The following is a 27654-nucleotide window of genomic DNA, read 5'->3' as shown; positions in this document are numbered from 1 at the left end:
TTTGGTTCAGTATTTTAAGAGCAAACAGGTTTTTTTAACTTCCTGAAAAGTTGCTGTTTTGGAAATTCAAGGTCCTGGAACGACAGCGACGATAAGTAACATAATGCTAGCCACTGACGCAAACTGCTTAATGACATCGCGCATGTGCTATAACATCGATTTGATTACACCCCACTCCGCTCACCTCCAAACTCCTCCCAGAAAGATGCATAGAGAAAAAATAAAACAAAGGGGGAAAACAGACTCAAGCCGCGCTCAAGGCACGCTCAAGGCACGCTCAAGGCACCTTCAAGCCACGCTCAAGGCACGCTCAAGCCACGCTCAAGGCACGCTCAAGCCACGCTCAAGGCACCTCAAGCCACGCTCAAGCCACGCTCAAGCCACGCTCAAGCCATGCTCAAGGCACGCTCAAGGCACGCTCAAGCCACGCTCAAGGCACGCTCAAGGCACGCTCAAGCCACGCTCAAGGCACGCTCAAGGCACGCTCAAGCCACGCTCAAGGCACGCTCAAGGCACGCTCAAGCCACGCTCAAGGCACCTCAAGCCACGCTCAAGCCATGCTCAAGCCATGCTCAAGGCACGCTCAAGCCACGCTCAAGCCACGCTCAAGCCATGCTCAAGGCACGCTCAAGCCACGCTCAAGCCATGCTCAAGCCATGCTCAAGGCACGCTCAAGCCACGCTCAAGCCATGCTCAAGCCATGCTCAAGGCACGCTCAAGCCACGCTCAAGCCACGCTCAAGGCACGCTCAAGGCACGCTCAAGCCACGCTCAAGGCACCTCAAGCCACGCTCAAGGCACGCTCAAGGCACGCTCAAGGCATGCTCAAGCCACGCTCAAGGCACCTCAAGCCACGCTCAAGGCACGCTCAAGGCACGCTCAAGCCACGCTCAAGGCACCTCAAGCCACGCTCAAGCCACGCTCAAGGCACCTCAAGCCACGCTCAAGGCACGCTCAAGGCACGCTCAAGGCACGCTCAAGCCACGCTCAAGGCACCTCAAGCCACGCTCAAGGCACGCTCAAGCCACGCTCAAGGCACCTCAAGCCACGCTCAAGGCACGCTCAAGGCACGCTCAAGCCACGCTCAAGGCACCTCAAGCCACGCTCAAGGCACCTCAAGCCACGCTCAAGGCACCTCAAGCCACGCTCAAGCCACGCTCAAGGCATGCTCAAGCCACGCTCAAGGCATGCTCAAGCCACGCTCAAGGCACCTCAAGCCACGCTCAAGGCATGCTCAAGCCACGCTCAAGCCACGCTCAAGGCACCTCAAGCCACGCTCAAGCCACGCTCAAGCCATGCTCAAGCCGCGCTCAAGGCACGCTCAAGCCACGCTCAAGCCACGCTCAAGCCACGCTCAAGCTGCGCTCAAGGCATGCTCAAGCCACGCTCAAGCCGTCCTCAAGCCACGCTCAAGGCACGCTCAAGCTGCGCTCAAGGCATGCTCAAGCCACGCTCAAGCCGTCCTCAAGCCACGCTCAAGGCACGCTCAAGCCACCCTCAAGCCACGCTCAAGCTGCGCTGAAGCGATCCTTCTATTCTGTTCTATTTTCCAAGTGTGAAGCTGCCAGGCATGAAGTAAATGCAAGTTGTGGGCGGGGCAAGGCGCGCCGACACGTTTTACGTCACAACGCGTCACAATGGAGCTGTGGAAGTTCTGCTGGAGAGGTGGAATCTGCTCTGATGGTGGCTGTTATTGTTTATTTTTATGTTCTAAGTATGCGCACATCCGTAGAGAATTGCATTGAAAGCCTTAATGAGCCTTAATGACTTGCAGCTGGCAGGGGCGGAGTTTCTGCAGACAGGAGCAGGAGCCTTTTTCTCCGTGAGGTAAACAGAGAGAGAAGGCAAAACACTGCCCATGTGCTTATATTACCGAGATTATATATGATACAAAGTGGGTTGATTACCGGTAAAGCCATCCTTTAAACCTGCATTCTTTCGAATGGCAGGCAGGGGGCGACCCATTGGTTTTTGGCCATTGGCATGTTGGATCTCGACACGAGACCAGGGGTTTCCCACAGAGATCGGCGAGCTGTGTGATCAATGGACAAGCGACGCCTCAAAACATAGTCTGAAACTACAACATAGTCTGAAACTACAACATAGTCTGAAACTACAACATAGTCTGAAACTACAACATAGTCTCAAACTACAACATAGTCTCAAACTACAACATAGTCTCAAACTACAACATAGTCTCAAACTACAACATAGTCTGAAACTAGTAATTGAAAGTGTTTACTGACTGACACTGCATGTCTCGCTTTAATGGCACTATTGTTTAGAGCCTTTTTGCCTATAATAATTCAACATCATACTCTTGAATGTGACGAATGAGTCGTGATTTTAACCAGTTCTTCAGCTGTTAAAATACCCTCCCTCGTCATATTGAGATGGCATGCAGAGTGATAGTGAAACATGAGCTGTTATCTTTTAATTAGTCCTTGAGTCATAGCTGGGTCATATATAATCCTGCTGTGCGGAAAATATTGCTAATTCAAGCTGAGCTTCGTTAACTTCAGGAGGGAGAGGCAAACCGTGAATAATTAATCAAAAAGGATAGACTTCTGCAAGTTCTATGTGATTATACAGCCAAATTATAATTCAATTATATTGTATATTATTATATTCAATTATACAGCCAAATTACACACTAGCGCTTACTAATTTAACACACATTATTAATTGTGTTATGAATATATCTATTTAATAATAGATATATTATTATTATTATTCTATAGTGCATGCGTGTATGTGTGGGTGTGTGTGACTGTGTGTGGGTAGGGGGGCTGAGAGATTCAATTAATAATAATAATAATAACTTTAATTTATATAGCGCCTTTCATAAAACCCAAGGTCGCTTCACAAAAGTGGGATCCAGATAGGGGAGAGAGGGGGAGGAAAACAAACAAACAAACAAAACAAACAACAGGGACGGTTGAACTAAACTGAACTAACTAATGTGGAAAGGCCATGGAAAAGAGATGTGTTTTGAGGTGTGTTTTGAAACTGTTCAGGGTCAGGGCATTACGGATTTCGGCAGGGAGAGCGTTCCAGAGGGTGGGGGCAGCCACGCTGAAGGCTCTGTCCCCAAAGGTTTTGAGTCTGGTACGGGGGATGTATAGCAGACCCGCGTCTGAAGACCGCAGGTTCCGGGATGGAGTGTGTTGGTGAAGGAGGTCGGACAGGTATTGGGGGGGCAAGTGCGTGAAGGGATTTGTAAGTGAGAAGGAGGAGTTTGTACAGGATGCGGAACTTGACCGGGAGCCAGTGGAGGTGAATGAGGGTGGGGGTGATGTGCTGCCAGGGCTTGGTGTGAGTGAGAACCCTGGCAGCTGAGTTCTGCACGTACTGGAGCCTGTCCAGGGCTTTGCTTGGAACCCCGGACAGGACTCCATTACAGTAGTCGAGCCGGGAGGTGATGAATACATGGATGAGGGTTTCTGCCACGGAGTCTGAGAAAATATCTATTAATTTTCCTTTGTTGAAAGTCTGGAAACCTAGGGCACCCGGGTAGTGTAGCGCTAGATTCCCTGCCTATCAACACGAGGGTCACAGGTTCGCACCCCTGTGTTACCTCTGGCTTGGTCGGGCGTCCATACAGGCACGACTGGCTGTGTCTATGGGTGGGTATGTGTCCTCCTTTGGTCGGTCGGGGTCTTGAGAACATTTCACACAGACCAAAACTAAAGAAAATAATGGTGGATTAAAAACAATTTAGGTTTTGTTTTTAAGTTTAGGTTGAAGGGAAATGTTCTAGGGTCTCTCCTGATTCTAAATATAGCTGAATCGCTTGGTTTGACCAAGTCAAACTATTTTTAGAAGGATTTTACAAAATTCCTATGGAAAAATAAATAGAGGACAAATGGCTCTGGTCTGTATGCCTAAACCGGAAGTGGGTGTGACTCTGGCTCTCTATTGTAAAAGAGACTGTATCTTACCTGTCACTGTATGCAGCAGCTGTGGCAGCAGTAGGCTGGGCATATCTGTAGGCAGCGTAACCACCCTACACACACACACACACACACACACACACACACACACACACACACACACAAAGAACAAAGATGGTAAATGTAGTTATTTATATTCAAACCCTTTTCCAGAGGTCTGAATGCCACACTGTATGATAGTACAGTGACCATGATGGAAATAAGTGTTTACACTTTTGCATGTCATCCCTTGGATTTTGCGATTATTTATCCAAAATAAAATCAATCAATCAATCAATAGTAGGGAGGCGATATATCAGCAATCATATCGGTATCAGCCGATGTTAGTCATTTTTATGTATATTGCTATCGGTCCGATGAGCAAAATAACAGCAATGTTAACATTTGTTTAGCGGTATTCGAATTTCATATTGAGAGGACAGGATGTGGTGAATCTATGAGTTATGGGCTTTTCCAAATATTTTGGAAGTAAAGAAAGGTGTATCCCTACATGATCCATATACACCAACATTATGTAACTTTAGAAGACGTTTTGATCCTGATGTTTAGGAGACATTTTGATCCTGATATTTGTAAGAGGCTGGAACACAAGGATTCAGCTTGTCCTCATACCAAACCAAAACATTAGTCTATAGAGTACCACAGGAATGAGTCCAGAAGACCTGGATGTTAGAACTTCCACTTCCCTCATTTCAAAGTCAATGGGATTTTTGTTTGGGATTTGGAAAGAAATAAGGTCTGTTGTTAACAAAGGTTTATGAAACAGTGAACTTTCTCTTCAAGACATAGAGCAAGATCATCTTCACCAATGAGGACCACTTTTATGACTTTTGACCCATAGCAGCACGAGGCATGCTGGAAATGAGCACGCAAGGAGGCTAACAGAAAACCCACATTGTCTAGTCAATCATTTTTATTGCAGCAAAATTCTCAAGCAGACGGACTGACCAACACTGTCGTAAAAATGTTGCATGCATTTATTTAATAAAGTATCGTGATAATTGACATTTGTGCGATACGATATATTCCATCCATCCATCTTCAATGGCTTTTCTGGGATTGGGTCGTGGAGGGAGCAGTTCCAGTAGGGGACCGGCCACATTAGCCAGCTCTGACTGGGCGATCCCGAGGCGTTCCCAGGCCAGATATATGATATATTGCCACATAAAATACTGTGAAACTGATGCTAATGCTAATGCTAATGCTGTATCAATTCATCCCCCCACCCCTACTAAGTTGTGATGCGCCCCTCCCCACCTGAAGCTGAGACCATATGTGAATATGAAGGCTGTGGGTTGCATGTAGCCACAAGGTACAGACCACAGTGTTGGCGACGCAGCATGCAATGTCATACCAGTAATTAATACTTACATAAATATCTGCACCATAAAATCCATCCTGGTAAACAACACTGCAGAGGATGCAAACACAAACAACAAACAAACAAACACACACACACAATAAAACAAATACATCCATATTAGTGCATGTTGACATGCAGGCACTGGGCCCTGTCTCCAGAGAGAGAGGTTCATTCAGTGTAAAAAAAACAAAAAAAAAACAGACACAGGCAGGCAGAGCAAAAGGGGGAAGTACTGCAAACACCCGCCTTCTCCGCTCTCTATAGAGACGCTGCATGAAATAGGCCATGCCCATCATTGGAGAAAGCTCTCCATTCACCTCCATACACCAGCATCATTTTCCTTGAATTAAACATAGCTAAAAGCTGTTGTGTGGTGGGCTGCGCAGACAACAAATGTAAAAATGTAAAAAGAAAATCACCAATTAAAGTTTGTTGTACTCCCGAGCAAAACAAGGAAGCCGTTGAGAAGAAAAATGTGCATCTAGGCTGCAAAGAGAGGACTGAGCTAGTTCCTCTCTGTAAAACAGATGAGTTGCGTTCATGTGTGATGAGTCTCAGGATATTTTGCTCTGTTGACTGCCAGTAGGGTGCCAGTAGCAGGGTGCAAAAGTAATGCAAAATCTCACTGATTTGTTATATGATAGACTTAGCATCAATCCACTTTAACAGCAATGTCACGTCAGTCACTCAAACTAGACTGAAAAGCATATTTTTAAAGCATTTTTAAATCTAAAGTGAAATCCATAATCAATATATTATCTTTTACTGGAAAACGTTGATGTATTTCACATCAGGTAACTGTGTGGGATCATTTATCCAGCTTTATTGGAGTAACATTAATAATAATAATTCTTTGACAGATTTGTCTACTTGAAAACAGGAAAAACCTTCAGATTTCCTCCCGACGGCCGCTTTTGCCTTTGAACTAGCGATCCAAGTTTCCCCAAAGTGGGCGTGGCTTTCGAACTGTGACGCACTCCGCAGTGTCTCTATGAGCTGCCTGGGTAAGGAGGCTGGGGAGGTCCAAAAGGCTCTCTCACTAGGCTAGGGTTAGGAGGAATTCTTTACCTATGAGTCAAATTTCCAAAATTAGAGTTTGACTAAAACAAAACAAAAACTTTTTAAAATCTAAACTACTTCTAAGCATGCAGCGTTCAGTGCATGCAGTAGCATGATAACTTAAAGCCCCCCTCCAGTATATTTTGTCATTTTGAAGATATTTCATGTGTTGCTGAGTCATGACCTGGCCATGTTGATTAGCCACTGTATTGTTTGAGAAATAAGCTCACTTTGTGCTCAAGTAAAAAATAAAAAAAAGCTGTTGCTACAATGGAATCATGACGTATGACTCAATGGAACACTATATAATAATAATAATAATAGTCATATGTCATGTCATGACTGAGGATGAGCTGGCATGTTGGCTACAGTAGCTAGCTGTTAGCTATGTTAGCTAAGCCAGCTTCCTGCTGCTGTAACCACTTCACCGGCCTCAACACACCACTGAGTGACCAAAAGTTTAGCTGTTAACCATTTCTTTTCTTTATTTTTTTAAATATTTTTTTCCAGATTTTTTTATCCTATTTTTAGCCCCCATTAGCTGTTAACCATTTCAACCCAGCCAGCAAACATTGTCTAGACGGCGACGTCACCAGACAAGCTCATTTCTGTCCGTCATCTACTAAACTAATGCTGCCGCTGGCCACAAGGTGACGTCGTCTCCACGTTCCCCCAAAGTAACAGTCTAGACTGTCTCTTACAAACAAGAGATATCGATGATATCTAGACTGTCTCTTACAAAACAAGAGATATTGGTTATTGCTCAGAATACACCACATCTCGGTGTCTTTTGTGTTTTTGATGAATAAAACGACATTTGATTGACAATGTATTTGTTTGTGTGATCATATAGTCACAGTGTGACATGCACTCCATGTACAATGACTACTATTAAAAAAATAATAATATGAAAACACATTTGTTATATAGTATAGTATAGTTTTAACCTGTAGTGTGTGTAAGTGCCTCTTTATCATATTTAACCCAAGTTTCCTGTGGTGTATTGTCCCATTACTCTTGCTGTAAGAACACTGTTCTGGGTAATCTGGATGTTTTGCTGTCGGTCGGCTCAAAATAAATGGTCAACTCATTGGTGTTCGAGTAACATTATAAGTTATTCACCTTATGTAGCCACGCCCATTTGACCCGGTTGTGTGGTCTTGTGACGACTTCCGGCAAAAAAAGAAAAAGAAAATGGCTGCGCTGCTCCAATATAATCTAACTCTGAATTAACTAATAATTTAGCCAATTGTATGTAACATACCAAATAAAAGCAAACGGCAATGTCTAAGAATGCAATGCCATTGTCATGAGTTAGGGTCGAACCCAAAAGCAGACGGACAACCAGGTGAGGAAAAAATTACAAAGTATTTATTTTTGAAATGTTCAGGTTGAGCTCTGGGTGGCAAGTCCGCAGGTTGATGATCCGTGAAATGGCAATGTTCCAGCGAAGACTGATGACTGAGGATGGTTCTTATAGTGGGTGAGATGAGTGCTGATTGCTGGCAGGAGTGCTGATTGGTGATGAGAAGCAGGTTTGTAGGTTCAGGTGGGAGCAGCAGAATGGTGTTGTGACAGCCATGTAACTGGCTCGTTAATTCTCGCATTCCAGGGAATTACGTTAACGTGTGCGGGTCTTATAGACGTAAGTGGCTCGAGCGCTCGGAGGAGAGAAAACCATCTGAAGCTTTCTTTGTTGGAGTCCAGGTATGTTTTACAAGAAAGTGCTCATCATTGTCGATGATAACGTTATCTGACCTGGCTAACAGTGGATACTCGCTTGCTTGCTGTGTACCGAGCTCAAAGTAGGAGGCTACGTTCTTTATTTTACCCCCTGCGCTCTCCGCTGTCATGACGTTCTTTCATATTTCACGCCGTGACCGGCGGAAGTGTTAAGACGACCCGGAAGAATTTTGCCCACCCCCGCGTCTGAACATAAGGTGAATAGCCTACAGCTGAGGTTAAAAGACCTCAGGATATAACACTTCCTTGATCTCCCGAAGCACAAAGTACACACGAGATGGACGGTAAATGAAATCGTATAGAGTAGACGCATGCACAGTCAAAATAATAGTCTGTTACATTATTGTACATGATCTAAAATATATACCCGTCTGATCGCTGGTTGGAATCATGAAACTGTATTAGCGAGGCAGGCTCTGCAATGCAAGTTCCAGTAGGAACCTTCACGTTGAAACTTAAGTCTTCAATAGAAATCTAAAAAAAATCCATTCCGGGTATATAATTAGACCCTGACTAGACGTAATGGTTTGACGTGCAGAAGACGGTCGTTATACGTGAAAACATTTGCTGGGAAGTGTTATTGGTTGTATATGTTATGAAACTACAGTAGCTCTAGAAGCATAATATCTCCAAATCTATTTTCACCTTGTGGTATGATTAAACAGGAGTCGGACCTGGTCTTGCAGTTAAAATAATGCTTTTACAAAAATGTACAACTCTAAAGAAGTGGAAAAGGGAGTTGGTCAATTGTGGCACAACAATGTTCAGCTTGCTCAGTGGTCTGATTGTCTCTGAATGAATCTCTCTCTTGAACACACACAGGTGAGCTGTCTCTCTGTTGAGCACACACAGGTGAGCTGTATTAGTTGAGCACACACAGGTGAGCTGTATTAGTTGAGCACACACAGGTGAGCTGTATTAGTTGAGCACACACAGGTGAGCTGTATTAGTTGAGCACACACAGGTGAGCTGTATTAGTTGAGCACACACAGGTGAGCTGTATTAGTTGAGCACACACAGGTGAGCTGTATTAGTAGCAATCAGCGTTCGTTGGGTCATCTATGATGATTCCGTGACCATGGAGTCAAACCAAACAAACTGCAACAAACTCCAGGCCGATGAACAACAGCATGTTCATCACTCCAATTCAAGATGATACAAGAGTTGGGTAGGTCTTCTGAGCTGGGTGTTAGAAGATAGACGAACAGAACATGATCTTACTTTTGCATCTCTCCCGTGGAACACCCCTCCACTCATCCCATCCCAAAAGACGCAGTTGTATTGGTTTGTGCCTATTGTGTGTGTGTGTGTGTGTGTGTGTGTGTGTGTGTGTGTGTGTGTTTTGTGATTTTTAAGATATTTCCTGTCTTGCTTCTGCTGATTAGCCACAGTTTTCACCAGTGTATTTCATTGACAAATAACTTTATTTTGGGCTCATATTTCTAAAAATAAGCTCTTGGTAAAAACGGATGATGACGTCAAACATTTTAATGGTCTGACGAGTGACGTATCAGACAAATAGAACATTTACAGTAAATACCCTCTGCCGTTAGCTAGCTGTTAGCCGTTAGCTGCTACGACCGTTCACCAGGTTCAAAATGCTGCGATATTCACCAGTTCGAGTTAAGCTTTCCATAAAATACATCAGCTTTGATATCTGTTGGCCGGTTTGTTGACAATAAGCAATATTAGGTTTTTCACTGAGATATGCCCGGAAACACTATGGCCGCTACATTAAATTTTATCGCAGACAAAGAGTATACTGAAGACAGGATGAGACGCTGTTCTGCTTCTTTTAAAAATGCAGTAATTATTTTGCAGTGGAACAAACTATTAGGCTCTTTGGCACAAATGGTGCCAAAGCGCATTGTTACAGCGCGTGCACATGTACGTTTCCATCGAACATCAACGGTGAAACAGATAGAAAAAAGTGTCTGGAGGCGGGGCTTTAAGTCTGTACAATTAGTCCAAGATCTGTACTGTACTGTCTGTGCAATTTTCACTGCATTTCACTGTTATAGTCATTAAAGAAAGGTCATTTAACAAAAAGACTAATTTATTCTGATGAATCACTTTATTCCCCCAAAAATTGTGGGGGGGTGTCACGATGATGTCACGGCAGACATTCAAATATCTGTGGAAAAAAAACTCAATAGATATTTGAATGTGAAAAAACAATATTTGATACAGCTCTAATCCAAAAGTGGCCACAAAGCGGAGGACCCATTCCATTCCCATTCCACACCAGCCAAGCACCCTGGTTCAATCCCACGGTGCCACGGTGCCACGGTGCCACGGTGCCACGGTGCCGGGTCATTTCCAATGAGTCCGTGCAAAGGCAGATGTCCTGCCGCATGCCCGTTTGTTTGATTCTGCATGCTGTGGATGGGTGTGTTATTATTGTGAGGCAAGGCTGGCATGCACCGCTCCACTGACTCTGCACACCATTATTTAGTAAAGAAGACAAGGAGAGGCTATAGAGCAGGGTTCCCCAAATAGCGGCCACACGCAAAAACATTGGCATTGTGGCCCGTGCTGGAATTGCAAAAAATAAAAATAAAATACAGTGTACCTGGACGCAACATGCAAGATCTGGCTAAAAGTAATCTCATGTGTATAAATTACCGTTCAACACTGAGGAAGTGTCCAATTGTTCATGTCCAAGTCATTCTAATAGTCAACTTCGGTTGTAACATTTCAGTCTGGATTCTGGAATATTTTTCAATCATCTTGATTAAATCAGGCTAAATGTAATGTAAGAAATTACTGTTCAACACTGAATAAGTGTCCAGATGTTCATGTCATTCTGGCCAATACTCCACTTCTGTTAACATTTCAGTTTGGAATATGGAATATTTCTCAATAATCTTGATGACTAAAGGGCTAAAAGTAGTATCATGTGTAAGAAATGACTGTTCTACATTGAGGAAGTTTAAAGTAAAAATTTAAATAATTAACTGGTTGATTTTGGATTTATGTAGCTTCAAGAGTGCATTTTAGTTCTTGTGTGACCCTCAACACAGTCTTTGAGAATCCCGGGCCACTTACAGTACTGATGCTTAAATTAACTCACTCATATTCTGGTTCATTTCAAGAAAAATGTTTTGGCTAGTGGAAATTCTAATTGGCTGGTAACTTCTAGCAGCCATATTGGCAGGTGGTCAGAAAAGTTAATTTCAAGCCCTCCAGGTGGTGACATAGGAGCGAGTGAGAAAAGGATCAAATTGGTGGTTAAGACTGAATGACATCAGAACTGGTTATTTAAAATGAGTTATTCCTCTAAATCTGGCCCCAAATGCCCCAATTGTTGCACCACTCATCCCCCAGCCCTCTGCCCTCAGCAAAATGTGGCCCTTGGTGAAAAGTTATTGGGGACCCCTGCTATAGAGAGACAGACACACAGAGAGAGGGAGACAAACAGAGAGAACATATAGAGAGAGACACAGAGATAGACAGAGAGAGAGAGAGAGTAGGAGACAGTCCTCGCTCACCCTCCATAAGCCGGGATGTGTGGTGGCGGAGCGGCCGCTCTGAAGGTGTTGTAGATGGTCCGTCCTCGACCTCGTAGGGCTCCTCTGTACGCTGCTGCTGCTGCACTGGCTGCTGGGTAGGCAAAACCTGGAGAGAGAGAGACAGAGACAGACAGAGAGAGAGAGAGGGATACAGTACAGACTGAGTGAGCACAGCCTTGCTATTGAAAAAGGGTGACACAGGAAAACCTCACTCTCTATACAGAGAGAGCAAAGGCTGTGCTGTCACCTGAGACATAGCTACACTTCTTCACCACATGTGTAAAGTATAAACATGTTAGAGAAGCACATTTTAAAACATGAAAAGTATAAACATGTTAGAGAAGCACACTTTAAAACATGTCCAGAAGCTTCGTCTCGCTTCCAGAAGCTTTGTCTCGCTTCCAGAAGCTTCGCCTCGCTTCCAGAAGCTTCGCCTCGCTTCCAGAAGCTTCGTCTCGCTTCCTGAAGCTTCGTCTCGCTTCCTGAAGCTTCGCCTCGCTTCCAGAAGCTTCGTCTCGCTTCCAGAAGCTTCGTCTCGCTTCCAGAAGCTTCGCCTCGCTTCCAGAAGCTTCGCCTTTGCTTCCAGAAGCTTCGCCTCACTTTCCAGAAGCTTCGCCTCGCTTCCAGAAGCTTCGCCTCGCTTCCAGAAGCTTCGCCTCGCTTCCAGAAGCTTCACCTTTGCTTCCAGAAGCTTCGCCTCACTTCCAGAAGCTTCGCCTTTGCTTCCAGAAGCTTCGCCTAGCTTCCAGAAGCTTCACCTCGCTTCCAGAAGCTTCGTCTCGCTTCCTGAAGCTTCGCCTCGCTTCCAGAAGCTTCATCTCGCTTCCAGAAGCTTCACCTAGCTTCCAGAAGCTTCGCCTCGCTTCCAGAAGCTTCATCTCGCTTCCAGAAGCTTCGCCTTGCTTCCAGAAGCTTCGCCTTTGCTGCCAGAAGCTTCGCCTCGCTTCCAGAAGCTTCGCCTCGCTTCCAGAAGCTTCACCTTTGCTTCCAGAAGCTTCGCCTAGCTTCCAGAAGCTTCGCCTTTGCTTCCAGAAGCTTCGCCTAGCTTCCAGAAGCTTCACCTCGCTTCCAGACGCTCTGTCTCGCTTCCAGAAGCTTCGCCTAGCTTCCAGAAGCTTCACCTTTGCTTCCAGAAGCTTCGCCTAGCTTCCAGAAGCTTCGCCTTTGCTTCCAGAAGCTTCGCCTTGCTTCCAGAAGCTTCGCCTCGCTTCCAGATGCTTCGCCTCGCTTCCAGACGCTTCGCCTCCAGACGCTTCGCCTAGCTTCCAGAAGCTTCATCTCGCTTCCAGAAGCTTCGCCTAGTTTCCAGAAGCTTCATCTCGCTTCCAGAAGCTTCGCCTTGCTTCCAGACACTTCGCCTCATTTCCAGAAGCTTCGCCTTGCTTCCAGAAGCTTCGCCTAGTTTCCAGAAGCTTCATCTTGCTTCCAGAAGCTTCGCCTTGCTTCCAGAAGCTTCGCCTCACTTCCAGAAGCTTCGTCTAGCTTCCAGAAGCTTCGCCTCACTTCCAGAAGCTTCGCCTAGCTTCCAGAAGCTTCGCCTCACTTCCAGAAGCTTCGTCTAGCTTCCAGAAGCTTCATCTCGCTTCCAGACGCTTCGCCCCGCTTGCGCAAAGCAAAGGGAGAGAATGATAGAAGAGTAGAGCTACAGTATACCGTGGCATTATTATGAACTTATCATTAATCTTAATGGGAAGGTGTGTGTGTGTGTGTGTGTGTGTGTGTGCGTGCGCGTGTGTGCGCGTGCGTGCATGTGTGTGTGGTGAAAATGACTAGGCTAGGGGTGAGCGAAGGTTGAGAGAGAGATTGAGGCCTAATTACATCTCTTCAAAAACGAGGTCTAATAAAATGCTAATAGAAAGTGTGAATCATTTAGTGACCTGATGAGAAATGAGCTACGGTTTGAGCTCAATGATAAGATTTTCTCAGAGAATCGGGGGGAGAGATGGGAGGAGAGGGGGGAGGGGAGGAGAGGGTGAGAGAATGGAGATGAGAGAGGAGGAGAGGGGGAGAGAGGGGAGGGGAGGAGAGAGGTGAAAGGAGGAGGGGGAGAGAGGTGAGGGGAGAGGGGGAGGGGAGGGTGAAAATGGGAGGAGGGGGAGAGAGGGGAGGGGAGAGGAGGAGGGGGAGAGAGGGGAGGGGAGGGTGAAAATGGGAGGAGGGGGAGAGAGGGGAGGGGAGGGTGAAAATGGGAGGAGGGGGAGAGAGGGGAGGTGAGAAAAGACCAATCATTCGCAACACCACTCCGTTTGGTTTTCCATACACAAACTACAGTGGTTCTCAAAGTGGAGTCTGGGGACCCGCAGGGGTCCTTGAGGTGGGGCTCCCCCACAAAAAGGGGGATCATCTATTTTCAATATAATTCCATCCATAAGTAATGGCATGGAAGTTATGGCCTTTAACGTAAAATGTTTATAATTATAGTGCCACCTTCAGGCCAATTCGAAAAATATTTCTTGAGCAGTCATTGGGCCAAATTTCAGGTCCAACTCACGGGAATTTGCGTTGCGGCAGAAAAAGAACAATGATAGGGGCTTGAACCCCTAGGACCTGGCTCAGATATGCACTTCATTTCTTCATTTAGGAGAGAATAACCCAACTGTTATAGACTAATATGATACAACTTGGGATGTGTGCCAAAATCTCTATCCGGGACGGAAAAAAAACAAAAATTACAAAATGGCAGGTATTTTTAAGTGAATAAGATTTTTTTCCTTCAAATAATATCCTTGTGATTTTCTACCAGTTTAATCTTCACATTAAAATAAGTATTTTTTGTATTACAGTTTTTCTTAAAAAATAATAATAATATGCAATTTAGGCAATATATCATTAAATATATGCATACATTAGCATATAAACTGTTGTAACTACAGATTGTTCAGGATGTATTACAATACAACTAATACGTTCTATTCAATTGTTTCAAGTGTGAAATGAACGGCTGTCCTTGACGTCTCAAAGACAAAGATGTGTAAAAGTTAGTTTCAGAATGTCTCTGCTGCACACACACACACACACACACACACACACACACACACACAGTGGTATAGTGGAGGGTAGACGCGGGTAGACAGAGTCTACCCACTTATTTTTCAGACGGATTTGCGTCTACCCACTTCTAGCAGGAGATTCCACCAGGAAGCGTTGCGTTACGGCCGCCGGAGCTGGTCGAAGCCTGTCTAGTGAACACCTGTGTCCACCTGACGCGTCCCTGAAGTGGCTCTCCGCTCTGCCCCACCAAACATATACAACTGTGTATTTCCGCTTCCCTCTTTGAATTGCGTCAAGCAGAAGCAGCACAGAGCAGATCGAGCTGGGCAGGAATTCACAAGAATAATAAAATAAAACATCCTGTCGATTTTCAAAATAAAACCTGTTTGCATGCATCCATCAATTACTTGTGGAATGCTTCCATTATTTTGCCAGCTACTTGGGTTCAAATGGGTTTGTTTGAATTGTTTGTATCAATGAACTAAATTCAGTAATCTTCAGGTTATGGTAGCCTAATTGTTGTTGTAGTCTATAATTTAATCACTCATGTCGTTTTTGTAGACACCAATAATGACTGGCCAGCAAAAGTAGTTTAAAGTAGTAAGTAGTTTAGTAAATCCATGAACCCCTGAACTATATATATATATATATATACGTATATATACGTAATTACGTCGACGCACGCTACGTGCCTCGACGCGTCAAAATCGTCACAAAAGAAAAATAGTGTGGCTAATGTTAGCGGCTAACTGTTACTTGTCGTTACTTTACATGGCAGTAAAATGCCACTGAATGACCAAATTGATTTAACTTTTAACCATTTCGATTTCCACTTTCCATACGGACCCCCAGCAATGGTTAGTTGTTAATGTCGTGACTATATTTATAACGTTTTAGAACACGGCTCTCTTGAATACTCAATTCTGATTGGTCAATCAACAAGATTCACCGGTCATTATTTCTCGACAACCGACCGCTGCTCTGCCACACCTGGATTAATCAGTTGATAAGAGCATTTTGTCTGCAGACACTACTAATTAGGCCAACCAGTTGCAGCTGTGGTGTCTTGTGTGCCAATTACGAATGAAACCGCTTTGTCGTTGAAAACGCTATTAAAAAATCTATTTGAATAATTATTTTTGTCAGATTACTGAAATAATTTAGTTGTAGGCCATGTTCTAAGCGGGATAATGTATAGTGAGCCGGTGATTACTGGAAATAATGACCTTCAGGTGAATGATTAAGCCCTCTGCTGCGCGTCGGGCTCAATCATTCACCTGTTGGTCATTATTTCGCCAGTAATCACCGGCTCACAATACATTATCCCTTACATAACGTACTCTGGTTTGCGGTTTATAATTGAGGGCTGAATACAGCCTATCACCGTCATGTTGAAAGTAATTTCTGCACCGCAGTGAACATAACATACACCATTTAACGGTGTTATTCGGCCGTTTAACGTTAACGTACATATTTCCGTTTGCTTTCACGGCTAACATGTAGACAATTGATTAAACTAACGTTACAGAGTAGCCTACAGACCATTGTTAGTCTGTTGCTGCTCACGTTAATTTACTGCGTGCATCATTTAACAGTGCTATTCGTCTGTTTACGGTACATTCTTCTGTTTGCGTTCACGGCCATGTAAGATGAGATCAAAACTAACGTTACAGACCATTGTTACAGTCTGTGACTGTTAGTCTGTAAATCGTTTGTATTATTTATTTCCTTACCCCCACACTGATGCAAACATACATTTGGCTGAGTTAGCTGCACAATGCACATTACTCCAGTGATTAAATAAATCCATGTCCTGTAAAAATACTGATCCTCCTCAGTTTAGGGAAAGGGTTCATACATACAGTGATGAATCATGATGATGATCAATTTTGCACACCATTGTACTGTAAGATGGTGATTTTATGTTGGACTGCTGCTAAACTCAGTTGACATTGCACAAGGTTTTTGGTATTCCTCCTGAAAGTGACTTGCATTTCATTTATTCTACTATTTTATTTTTGAATTGCACTATATTCATTTTATTTGAGGACAAGCTCTTGCTTTAATTGTATTTAGATTTTATGTTGGACTGTTAAAGAGAATGAGATGGTTAAATAAAATACTGAAATTGAGAAGTTTTTGGTTATTTATTTGTTTTGGGTAAATTTATTGTTATATAATAAACATTTTTAATAAAAAATAATCGTTAGATTAATCGACTAATCGAAAAAATAATCGTTAGATTAATCGATAAGAAAATAATAGTTTGGGACAGCCCTAATATACGGTATATATATATATATATATATACATATATATACTTTCTTTCACAAAAGAAAGTATATATATATATACATATATATACTTTCTTTCACAAAAGAAAGTGGCTGGGGGGGGGGGGGGTTGGGGTGTATATTACAGTCTACCACTTCTCCAGGGACCACTACACACACACACACACACACACACACACACACACACACACACATATACATGGTATTTTCGGTGCTTGAACGGTGAGACAAAAGCAAATCAATAGGGAGCCATTTTTAAATTAAAGGAATGTGAGGGTAAATTAGGCAAACGACTGTCCGGACAAATTGAAAATATCGATTTTAATTTAGAAAAATATATTTCATCCCTTTTAATGCCCTTGCAGAGACAATTAGGTTTATCTCGCTCTCTTTGTCTTTGCTCTTTTTCTCCTCTGCCTCTGCCCCCCCCCCCTTTTTTATCCTTCCCTGTTCTCATTATCATAAAAAGGGGGTAATGCTAGTGGGTAATGACAGGTGGTGATCATGAGGGGAGTGCAGCTTGGTGGTGGGTAATGACAGGTGGTGATCATGAGGGGAGTGCAGCTTGGTGGTGGGTAATGACAGGTGGTGATCATGAGGGGAGTGCAGCTTGGTGGAGGGTAATGACAGGTGGTGATCATGAGGGGAGTGCAGCTTGGTGGAGGGTAATGACAGGTGGTGATCATGAGGGGAGTGCAGCTTGGTGGAGGGTAATGACAGGTGGTGATCATGGAGGGAGTGCAGCTTGGTGGTGGTGGGTAATGACAGGTGGTGATCATGAGGGGAGTGCAGCTTGGTGGAGGGTAATGACAGGTGCTGATCATGAGGGGAGTGCAGCTTGGTGGTGGGTAATGACAGGTGCTGATCATGAGGGGAGTGCAGCTTGGTGGAGGGTAATGACAGGTGGTGATCATGAGGGGAGTGCAGCTTGGTGGTGGGTAATGACAGGTGGTGATCATGGGGGGAGTGCAGCTTGGTGGAGGGTAATGACAGGTGGTGATCATGAGGGGAGTGCAGCTTGGTGGAGGGTAATGACAGGTGGTGATCATGAGGGGAGTGCAGCTTGGTGGTGGGTAATGACAGGTGGTGATCATGAGGGGAGTGCAGCTTGGTGGAGGGTAATGACAGGTGGTGATCATGAGGGGAGTGCAGCTTGGTGGAGGGTAATGACAGGTGGTGATCATGAGGGGAGTGCAGCTTGGTGGTGGGTAATGACAGGTGGTGATCATGGGGGGAGTGCAGCTTGGTGGAGGGTAATGACAGGTGGTGATCATGAGGGGAGTGCAGCTTGGTGGTGGAGGGTAATGACAGGTGGTGATCATGAGGGGAGTGCAGCTTGGTGGAGGGTAATGACAGGTGCTGATCATGGGGGGAGTGCAGCTTGGTGGTGGAGGGTAATGACAGGTGGTGATCATGGGGGGAGTGCAGCTTGGTGGTGGAGGGTAATGACAGGTGGTGATCATGGGGGGAGTGCAGCTTGGTGGTGGAGGGTAATGACAGGTGGTGATCATGGGGGGAGTGCAGCTTGGTGGTGGAGGGTAATGACAGGTGGTTATCATGGGGGGAGTGCAGCTTGGTGGAGGGTAATGACAGGTGCTGATCATGAGGGGAGTGCAGCTTGGTGGTGGTGGGTAATGACAGGTGGTGATCATGAGGGGAGTGCAGCTTGGTGGTGGTGGGTAATGACAGGTGGTGATCATGAGGGGAGTGCAGCTTGGTGGTGGGTAGGGATGGGCATTTCTAGCAAAAACACTATTCGAAATTCGCTGGCCAAATTCGAATTTAATTCGAAATTCGAAAATAAAAATAAAAATGTAAAAAAAATTAAAAATGTAATTTTTTTTTTTTTTTTTTTTTTTTTTTTGTGAGTGAAATGTTGCATTGTCTCCCCTGATTCTAAGTCTACGGCTTTATTAATTAATATAAAAAGCTTCTGCTGTGGATTTTTAGCTCAAACAAGCATTGCACCACTGAAGTAAAGAACATGTTACATGACATTGACATTTTCGAAAATAAAAAACAGTTTTGACAATCATGAGTGGTTCATTAAATATTTAGTAGGCTCAGGTCTGAGTGCCAAAGGGGTGCCAAAGTCACCCCCTCTCCCTCTTCATGGGATTTCATCCGCCATTCATTTTTCCATAAACCTTGCTTAAAATGCTTATAAAAATTGTTTTACTTGCTCAAACCAAGCGATTTGACTATACTTAGAATCAGGGGAGACAATGCAACATTTCACTCAAAAAAAAAAAAAAAAAATCGAATTTCGAATTTCAATAATAAAAGTCGACCTTGATAATAACAACGATTATTCGAAAATTCGAAATTCGATGCCCATCCCTAGTGGTGGGTAATGACAGGTGGTGATCATGAGGGGAGTGCAGCTTGGTGGTGGTGGGTAATGACAGGTGGTGATCATGAGGGGAGTGCAGCTTGGTGGTGGTGGGTAATGACAGGTGGTGATCATGAGGGGAGTGCAGCTTGGTGGAGGGTAATGACAGGTGGTGATCATGAGGGGAGTGCAGCTTGGTGGTGGAGGGTAATGACAGGTGGTGATCATGAGGGGAGTGCAGCTTGGTGGAGGGTAATGACAGGTGGTGATCATGAGGGGAGTGCAGCTTGGTGGAGGGTAATGACAGGTGGTGATCATGGGGGGAGTGCAGCTTGGTGGTGGAGGGTAATGACAGGTGCTGATCATGAGGGGAGTGCAGCTTGGTGGTGGGTAATGACAGGTGGTGATCATGGGGGGAGTGCAGCTTGGTGGAGGGTAATGACAGGTGCTGATCATGAGGGGAGTGCAGCTTGGTGGTGGGTAATGACAGGTGGTGATCATGGGGGGAGTGCAGCTTGGTGGAGGGTAATGACAGGTGCTGATCATGAGGGGAGTGCAGCTTGGTGGTGGGTAATGACAGGTGGTGATCATGGGGGGAGTGCAGCTTGGTGGTGGGTAATGACAGGTGCTGATCATGAGGGGAGTGCAGCTTGGTGGTGGGTAATGACAGGTGCTGATCATGAGGGGAGTGCAGCTTGGTGGTGGGTAATGACAGGTGGTGATCATGGGGGGAGTGCAGCTTGCGCTGTACTGATGACTGCACACACAGCGCATGCGCCTTATAACAAGGAAGCAACTTTGGTCACAGAGGGAACCCTCTTTGTTAGTTCTCGCTTTGAATTCCCTCCTCACAGTTTCCAGTAACTTTGGATGATTATTTCATGGTGTGGTGAGCAGGTACACGAGTCACAACATGTACATGTGAGTGTTTCTGCCGCTGTTGGAATGTGTATTTTGGGTGACTCAACGGGGATAGGCAGCAATACCATAGACGGCCATTGTAGTGCTAAGGTAGCCTGGGTAAACCCATCCCCCACGTGACCTGCTCTCAGACCTGTTCTCAGTCACTATGGTCTGGATTCCCACCATTGTTAAACGATTTCCTGCGGTTGTTGGCCCCCCCCCGATAGACCACTCCATTACGCAACCATCATCCAACCAGTTTAGTGCACAGAGCACATGCGCAGTGCAGCAGATGGCGTCATCACTCTGCGACCTTTGTTGTTAGCGCATGAGCTAACACTTTTCATTTCAGTACTGCTAGCACGCAAATGGTTACAACCAGCTACAAGAAGAGAGAACATCGCGTGACGGTGGTCAGGGAATGAAAGAGGAACAGGACAACTGTCTACACGGACCTAGTGTCCTCTAGTAAGAGAGTGGCGTCAGCGGAGGACCAAAATGCGAGACTCATTAGCCAATGAACAGCCAGGAATGGGTCTCGCGCTACTTTTGCATGCTAAAATAAAGCCGATAATGTACAATTTGATTCATTTCAAGGGATGAAAAACCCTTTCAAAGTACAACACTGTCTATTTTGCTGCAACTCAACAGTGCTGCTTTTTTTACTCAAGAGTTCCACTTTCTACTTCCTGGAAAAAAACTGGTCCATTGGAGTGAATGGAGATGTCGGAACTCTTCTATTATACGGCTCTGCACGGACCCAAACCTCGATCCCTGCTGCAGATGGCCGCAGATCTGGAGAGATATTTGTGGCTGTGAAGAACAGTCATCATCTATACAGCTGCTGCCAACCTGATGAGGAAACAGGCGTGCTTGTTATGCTGGACACTGAATGCCAGTCTGCAGACTTCATCCTCCAGTGCTGTTCGCCTCAGGACTTGAAGGCCTAACGTTGTACCATGGACTGTATACATTCTGTGCTAATAATGCTAGCATGCTAACATCCTTTTCACACACACACACTGAATATACCGAAATGCTAGATTTGATCATGGACTTAACGCTAATGTTAATCAAAAACGGCCGCAGTCATAACGGTAAGGTGTGTTTGACCTAATTGAAATATTAACGTTAATGCCCTCACATTTCAGCGTGGTTACAGATAAACCTATTTAACGCTAGCTAGCTACAGTAGATTTTTGGAGGCGTTAATGTGAATGTCATGACGTAGTGAGCGTAGTATTATACTGTATATTATACATAATCCAGATGTAACCTAGCTATAGCTAGACGTTAAGAGGTTAGCGTGAATGCGACTGAGACCTGACATTACTGGCTTGATATCATATTCCAGATGCAACCTAGCTAGATAAGCGCCACACTGCTGTATGAGTAGCTACAATCAAATGTATCAAGCCTTGATATCATATTCCAGATCCAACCTAGCTAGCTAGATGTTAAGAGGTAGGAATATACCGAAATGCTAGACTTGATCGTGGACTTAATGTTAATCAAAAACGGCCACACTCATAACGTTAAGGTGTGTTTGACCTAGCTAGAAATATTAACGTTAATGCCCTCACATTTCAGCGTGGTTACAGATAAACCTATTTAACGCTAGCTAGCTACATTACTGGCTTGATATCATATTCCAGATGCAACCTAGCTAGATAAGCTCCACACGGCTGTATGAGTAGCTACAATCAAATGTATCAAGCCTTGATATCATATTCCAACGTGAATTCAGCTGAGGGGTTCGCTCCAGAACGAGACTGTTGCGTTCAATATTTGTACACGTTACTGTGCAGTAGTTAGTGCAGGCTAGTTAATTGTTGGAAGTAAGGTTTTTTAATTCTGTATATTATACATAATCCAGATGTAACCTAGCTATAGCTAGACGTTAAGAGGTTAGCGTGAATGCGACTGAGACCTGACATTACTGAAGTGAATACAAGTGACCTATATTTTTCAATCCTGTCTTTGAAAAAAAGTTGTCCATTGTGTTATACTTGAAAACCATGTCTTTGCTCCCTTATGTGTTCACAATTACAACAAATCTGTATGGTTTATCTGTTGGCATTAAACCGTGGTATTTCCTTGGGTGATATTCCATATTTGTCATTAAACCTAGCTGTTCACATAAATTTGCAATGATGATCGACCACGTGAGATATCACAAGTAGCCTACTTTTATTAAAAAATAAAATGCAAAGAGAGGTTTCCTTCTCTAACTATTGGTGCGTTCACAAAATATTTACACGAGATTTTTTTTATAAATAATAATCAATAACGTGGATAATGATGACATCTGCAGCTGCTGGACGAGAGACAGAAGAAACTACGAACGAAGATTGGAGCAGAGGACATGACTACAGAGAAACTTAACCGACCAGCACTCTGCTTCAATCAATGAATGCTTATAAATAAACCATACACATGAGAATTACCGTTAACGTTACAGCATTTAATAACATAAATATGGTGATATCTGGTGGTCTGAAATTACTCTCTATCTACAGTAGGGTAACTGGCTCCTATTGTGTCTTATTATTGTAACGTTTGAATCAGCGTTTCATAACTATAATAGCCTAATGTTACTGTAGCCTGGATGACGTCAGCTAATGCTACCCAGCCTTCCAGCGTTTATCTTCCATAATGCATTAAATCATAATCACAATGCGAAGACATTAGCTGATCACCACAGAGCTGCACAGACAAGTTTATCAGATAATTTCGCCGTAAAATGTGTCCAGGTGATCAGCTCTGAAGCCCCGGCTTGTATGGTCCGCTAAAATCCGATTTCGATATAGGTGTTATTTTGATCAATATTGTATAGCTGGCTAGACAGAGGAGTTTATCTGGAATCAGTGTGACAAGATCCCTGCTGCTAGCTTGTCTGCCTTTCTGTGTCAGAGTATCTAGCTACATTATCTGCATTACATGCTACACCATGCAAATATATTTCGATATAATTCAAACAATTAGCCCACTGTACTACTGGACTGTGTATTGCTGTGAATAAGTTAGATTTGATTGTGTAAAGTGTTACATGTTATATTTTTAACTGAGCTTTGCAGAATTACCTCAACACAATTGTGTTGTGTATCAGCTTTAAATATCCAATATATACAGCATTAAACAAACGACCAGCAGCATTCAAATGTGCAAAAACGTTATATTTATTGAAATGTGGTGATCTCATGTCACATTACATAATGTTATGCCCAAATGGTCTACTGCCCAGAAGCGTCACTTTACATGTTTGGTAGGGAATTATTTTAATTATGTTAAACCAGCGTTTATCTTCCATAATGCATTAAATCATAATCACAATGCTATGAAGACATTAGCTGATCACCACAGAGCAGCACAGACAAGTTTATCAGATAATTTCGCCATAAAATGTGTCCAGGTGATCAGCTCTGAAGCCCTGGCTTGTATGGTCCGCTAAAATCCGATTTCGATAACGCTAGGTGTTATTTTGATCAACAGACCTCAACCTCAACAGCTGTTTTCACTTGAATTTCCTCACGTAGTTGCATAGCCATATAGCTAGCCAGCTAGTAGCTAGCTCGGGAGCTATGCTTTAGAGAGGCCAAATGCTAACGGCTAGGTAGTGCTAAGCCGCTGCAGCTGTTACACGTCATTGACAAAGACGCACTCTCTGATTGGCCGATCACGGCAGGACTGATGTTGGCAGTCACGCCGTCACTCATTGGCTGCGGGGTGGCTGCGGGTCTGCGCGGGTCTTTCAATCGCCCCAGAAATCGTTGTGAATGGCCCGGAGTCTAGACGCTAGTGACTGGGAACTGAGAGAGCAGGTCACGTGGTGGCTGGGTTTACCTAGGCTAGTGCTAAGGTATTAGCAGTAGGGATGCTCCGATCCGCGTTTTTCGCCTCCGATACCGATTCCGATATGTGGGGGTCCTGTATCGGCCGATACCAAGTACCGATCCGATACCAGTGCTTGACATTAACGGCTGTCCAGTTGCCCTTGGCAACCATAAAAAATAATTGGCCTGTGGTTGCCTCAGTGCAACCACATTTTAACATATAAACAATAGGGACAGCAACCAGCAAAATGTGCAGCCCAAAATAAACATGTTTCTAATATTCCTAAAACCCTAGATCGATATTAATAAGATGACATCACACACAGACTCTCTCTCTCTGATCTCCCCAATGCAGCCCTGCGACTCCACAGTCGCTAGGCATCAGCTTTTGGTTGCTGAAACTGTAATATGGTTGCCATTCTTAGTCACCTTATATTTTAGTAATTAAGATACTATGCACTTAGTCAACTGGCATGGGTTGGTGGTACAATATGGAAATGATCCCTGTCAGAGAATCCTTTGTTGTTTGAGGTTTGATTATTTCCATGAACTGAGTGAACATACATATATTACAGGGTCTGAAATAAACATAAGCAAATAAATGGTCTTGAGTTTAATGTAGCCTAAATCCAAATATAACAAATATGACGGTTATTTCTGTTATACAATAGCTAAGTACACTGTGTATTGAGATAAGTAACTAACTTTACCTCTTTTATTTAGCACACATTAACAGATTGTCTTAATAAGGGAGAGTAATAAACATTTCAACTGTGTCCATACACCAATAAAGCCATACAGAATTAGGCTACTATTATTAGCACACAATAATCAACATTAGCCTACATTAGCCTGACCAGCACTGATAATAACGTAAGGTAACTTCATCTGAAAAGTAGGGTACTTAAACCGTCAGTCAATTGAGCAAGACGTCGGCAAGTAGGCTATGCTAAACAAACAAACAGAATGAGGTAGAATTATTCACAACAGAAATATCACAGCTTACATGTAGGCTATGTCCTCACGCAAACTTCAGGGTTATAGACAGTCCATATTATTGTCTCTGGACAGCGTTTCACCACATACGAGCATGCAACAGCTGCTGCTCGTTAAAGATCGTTAGGGACCGTTCGTTATTTAGGGAAGGGTCCACTGGAGGAAAATAGGGGAGGGTAATTTCGTTTTAAATTTAGTCTGAGGGAGGGTACACTCTCTTTAATTTGAGTCCAGGGGAGGGGTATACAATGTTGATTCGATAAAAATATATAAACTTTTTTTGTGTGTGTAATGTTTGCTTTTCGGACTTCAACAACTACTGAGTTGCTTCATTTACACCCCTCCTGTCCAAACTGTTTGGTATGTCCCGGTGCATTGTTTCTCTTTGGCGGTCTGATCTGTCGATCTTTGTGCTTGGCCTATCCAGACAGTATCTGGCGAATCGGTGGCGCTTTTCTGGTGATAATATGGAAGTACAATAACCCACTGGAACAAAGTCGAGCAAACAAACAGACATGGCATCACAAAATATATATGGGCTCTATGCGCAGATAAGTCGTCTTAGGAAGTCACAGTAGAACCGAGTTACGGCTCACTCATCTCCTAAATTACGTTAAGTCTACAAGGGGTATTTAAACCACCAGGATGACATATATGTTTCACATAGGGTTGTGTTTTTACGCACAATAATAGAACCGGCGAACTTTTTTTCCATCAGTCATTGACCGCTATTTAAACACAAATATTGATATACACAGACTGAAGATTGTTTCACAAGCGAAAATAGCATTATGTAGCGACCGGAGGAGGCGGTCACTCTGATTGGTGACAGTTCTGCTCTAAGCAGCGCAAAGGATTATGGGAGTTCCATGTTCTTGTGGGAAGCTGTTACTGTACAGTTAAAAACGTGGTTTAGTGATGTTGTGCTCATGTTTTGATTGCATTATGTGGTATGGCAATGTTTGTGTGGCCAGGATATGTTTAGTTTTACTATAAATGTAGCCACCACGACTGAGACTGTTAGTGTGTTGATCACCTCTGGCCGGAGTTTCTCCAAATGTTAGGTTAAAAGTAAGATATCTGTGTCAGTCTGCATTCTTCCACGCAAGCTCGCCACAATATTGTTTGGGGAGGGTCAATTATATTTTTCAAATCGCTTCGGGAGGGTGAAGGAAAAATATATTTTGATCAGGGAAGGGGCACAGCTTTTTATTTCAGAGCACACCAAATCCCTCCAGTGACCCCCTTTCTAAATAACGAGCGGGCCCTTAACTAGCTGCGGAGTCGGAGTTGCTCTTAATCAAGCAGGGCTGCGTCAGGGAGATGAGAGAGGGAGAGAGAGGGTCCGTGTGTGATGTCACCTTATCAACAGGGCAGCCCTGTGTCAAACTGGTTGGTGTAGCTAGCGTGAAATACCTCCAAATAGGTGATCCTTTGGCTTGCTCCATGCTGTTAGCTGCTGCTGCCTAGCCTACATCAGCTTGTTTGGAAACAGCCAGGCAGGCGTGCTGAGCACGTTGCTAGCGTATGACGTCACACGCTGCACACACATAGAATTAGAGTGAATAGAATGGCCCCTATGGATCGGGCCATTTGCCACCGATACCCGATCTAGAATTTAGGCGCATCCCTAATTAGCAGTAGCTGTATAGCACAGTTTGTACTCCACGTACATTGAAAATAAAGGCATCCACATTCTGCCTAATATGTAATATGGCAAATAGGGTTAGAATCTCCAAACATGTTGGCTTGTCCCTTTAAGACGTGGGTGTGAAAAAAGAGCAGAAATGAGCAGGTGGGAAAAACAGAATAAGGAAGAGGTAGATAAGGATGATGATGGTGAGGAAAAGGACATGTCCTCCTACCTGTATAGAACTCTGGACTGTAGACGGCACCAACCACTGGATTTAACTTCCAGCCTGAAGACAGAGAGACAGACAAACAGACAGAGAGTCAGACAGACAGAGAGTCAGACAGACAGACAGACAGAGTCAGACAGACAGACAGACAGACAGAGTCAGACAGACAGACAGACAGAGAGAGAGTCAGACAGACAGACAGACAGACAGACAGAGAGTCAGACAGACAGAGAGACAGACAGACAGACAGACAGAGAGACAGACAGAGAGTCAGACAGACAGACAGACAGACAGACAGAGAGTCAGACAGACAGACAGACAGACAGACAGACAGACAGAGAGTCAGACAGAGAGTCAGACAGACAGACAGACAGACAGACAGACAGACAGAGAGTCAGACAGACAGACAGACAGACAGACAGACAGACAGACAGAGAGTCAGACAGACAGACAGACAGACAGACAGACAGAGAGTCAGACAGAGAGTCAGACAGACAGACAGACAGACAGACAGACAGATAGCCTAGGTAAACCCAGCCACCACGTGACCTGCTCTCTCAGTTCCCAGTCACTATCGTCTAGCGAACGGGCCATTCAAATCGATTTCCGCGGCGGTTGAAAGACTCCCGCAGACCCGCAGCCACCCCGCAGCCAATGAGTGACGGCGTGACTGCCAACATCAGTCCTGCCGTGATCGGCCAATCAGAGAGTGCGTCTTTGTCAATGACGTATAACAGCTGCAGCGGCTAGCCATTAGCTTTTGGTCTTTCCAAAGCATAGCTCCCGAGCTAGCTACTAGCTATGGCTATGAACAGCT

The 27654-nt window shown here is 44.3% G+C and overlaps 1 protein-coding gene across 1 annotated transcript in view; it reads right to left on the bottom strand.

The window, feature by feature from the left end:
- rbfox1 (RNA binding fox-1 homolog 1) overlaps positions 1-27654 on the bottom strand; it is a gene marked incomplete at both ends in the record, with an annotated part of 83727 nt that overhangs the window by 9510 nt on the left and 46563 nt on the right. Inside the window, 4 exons of the mRNA XM_083649125.1 lie at positions 3941-4005; positions 5324-5363; positions 11609-11735; positions 26844-26897. Of these exons, the coding sequence (XP_083505251.1) occupies positions 3941-4005; positions 5324-5363; positions 11609-11735; positions 26844-26897 (286 nt within the window). The remainder of the gene's footprint in view (positions 1-3940; positions 4006-5323; positions 5364-11608; positions 11736-26843; positions 26898-27654) is intronic.

Source organism: Poromitra crassiceps, assembly GCF_964638095.1.
Source record: "Poromitra crassiceps genome assembly, chromosome: 13".
Classification (NCBI taxonomy): domain Eukaryota; kingdom Metazoa; phylum Chordata; class Actinopteri; order Beryciformes; family Melamphaidae; genus Poromitra; species Poromitra crassiceps.
This window is presented reverse-complemented; position numbering and strand designations above follow the sequence as displayed.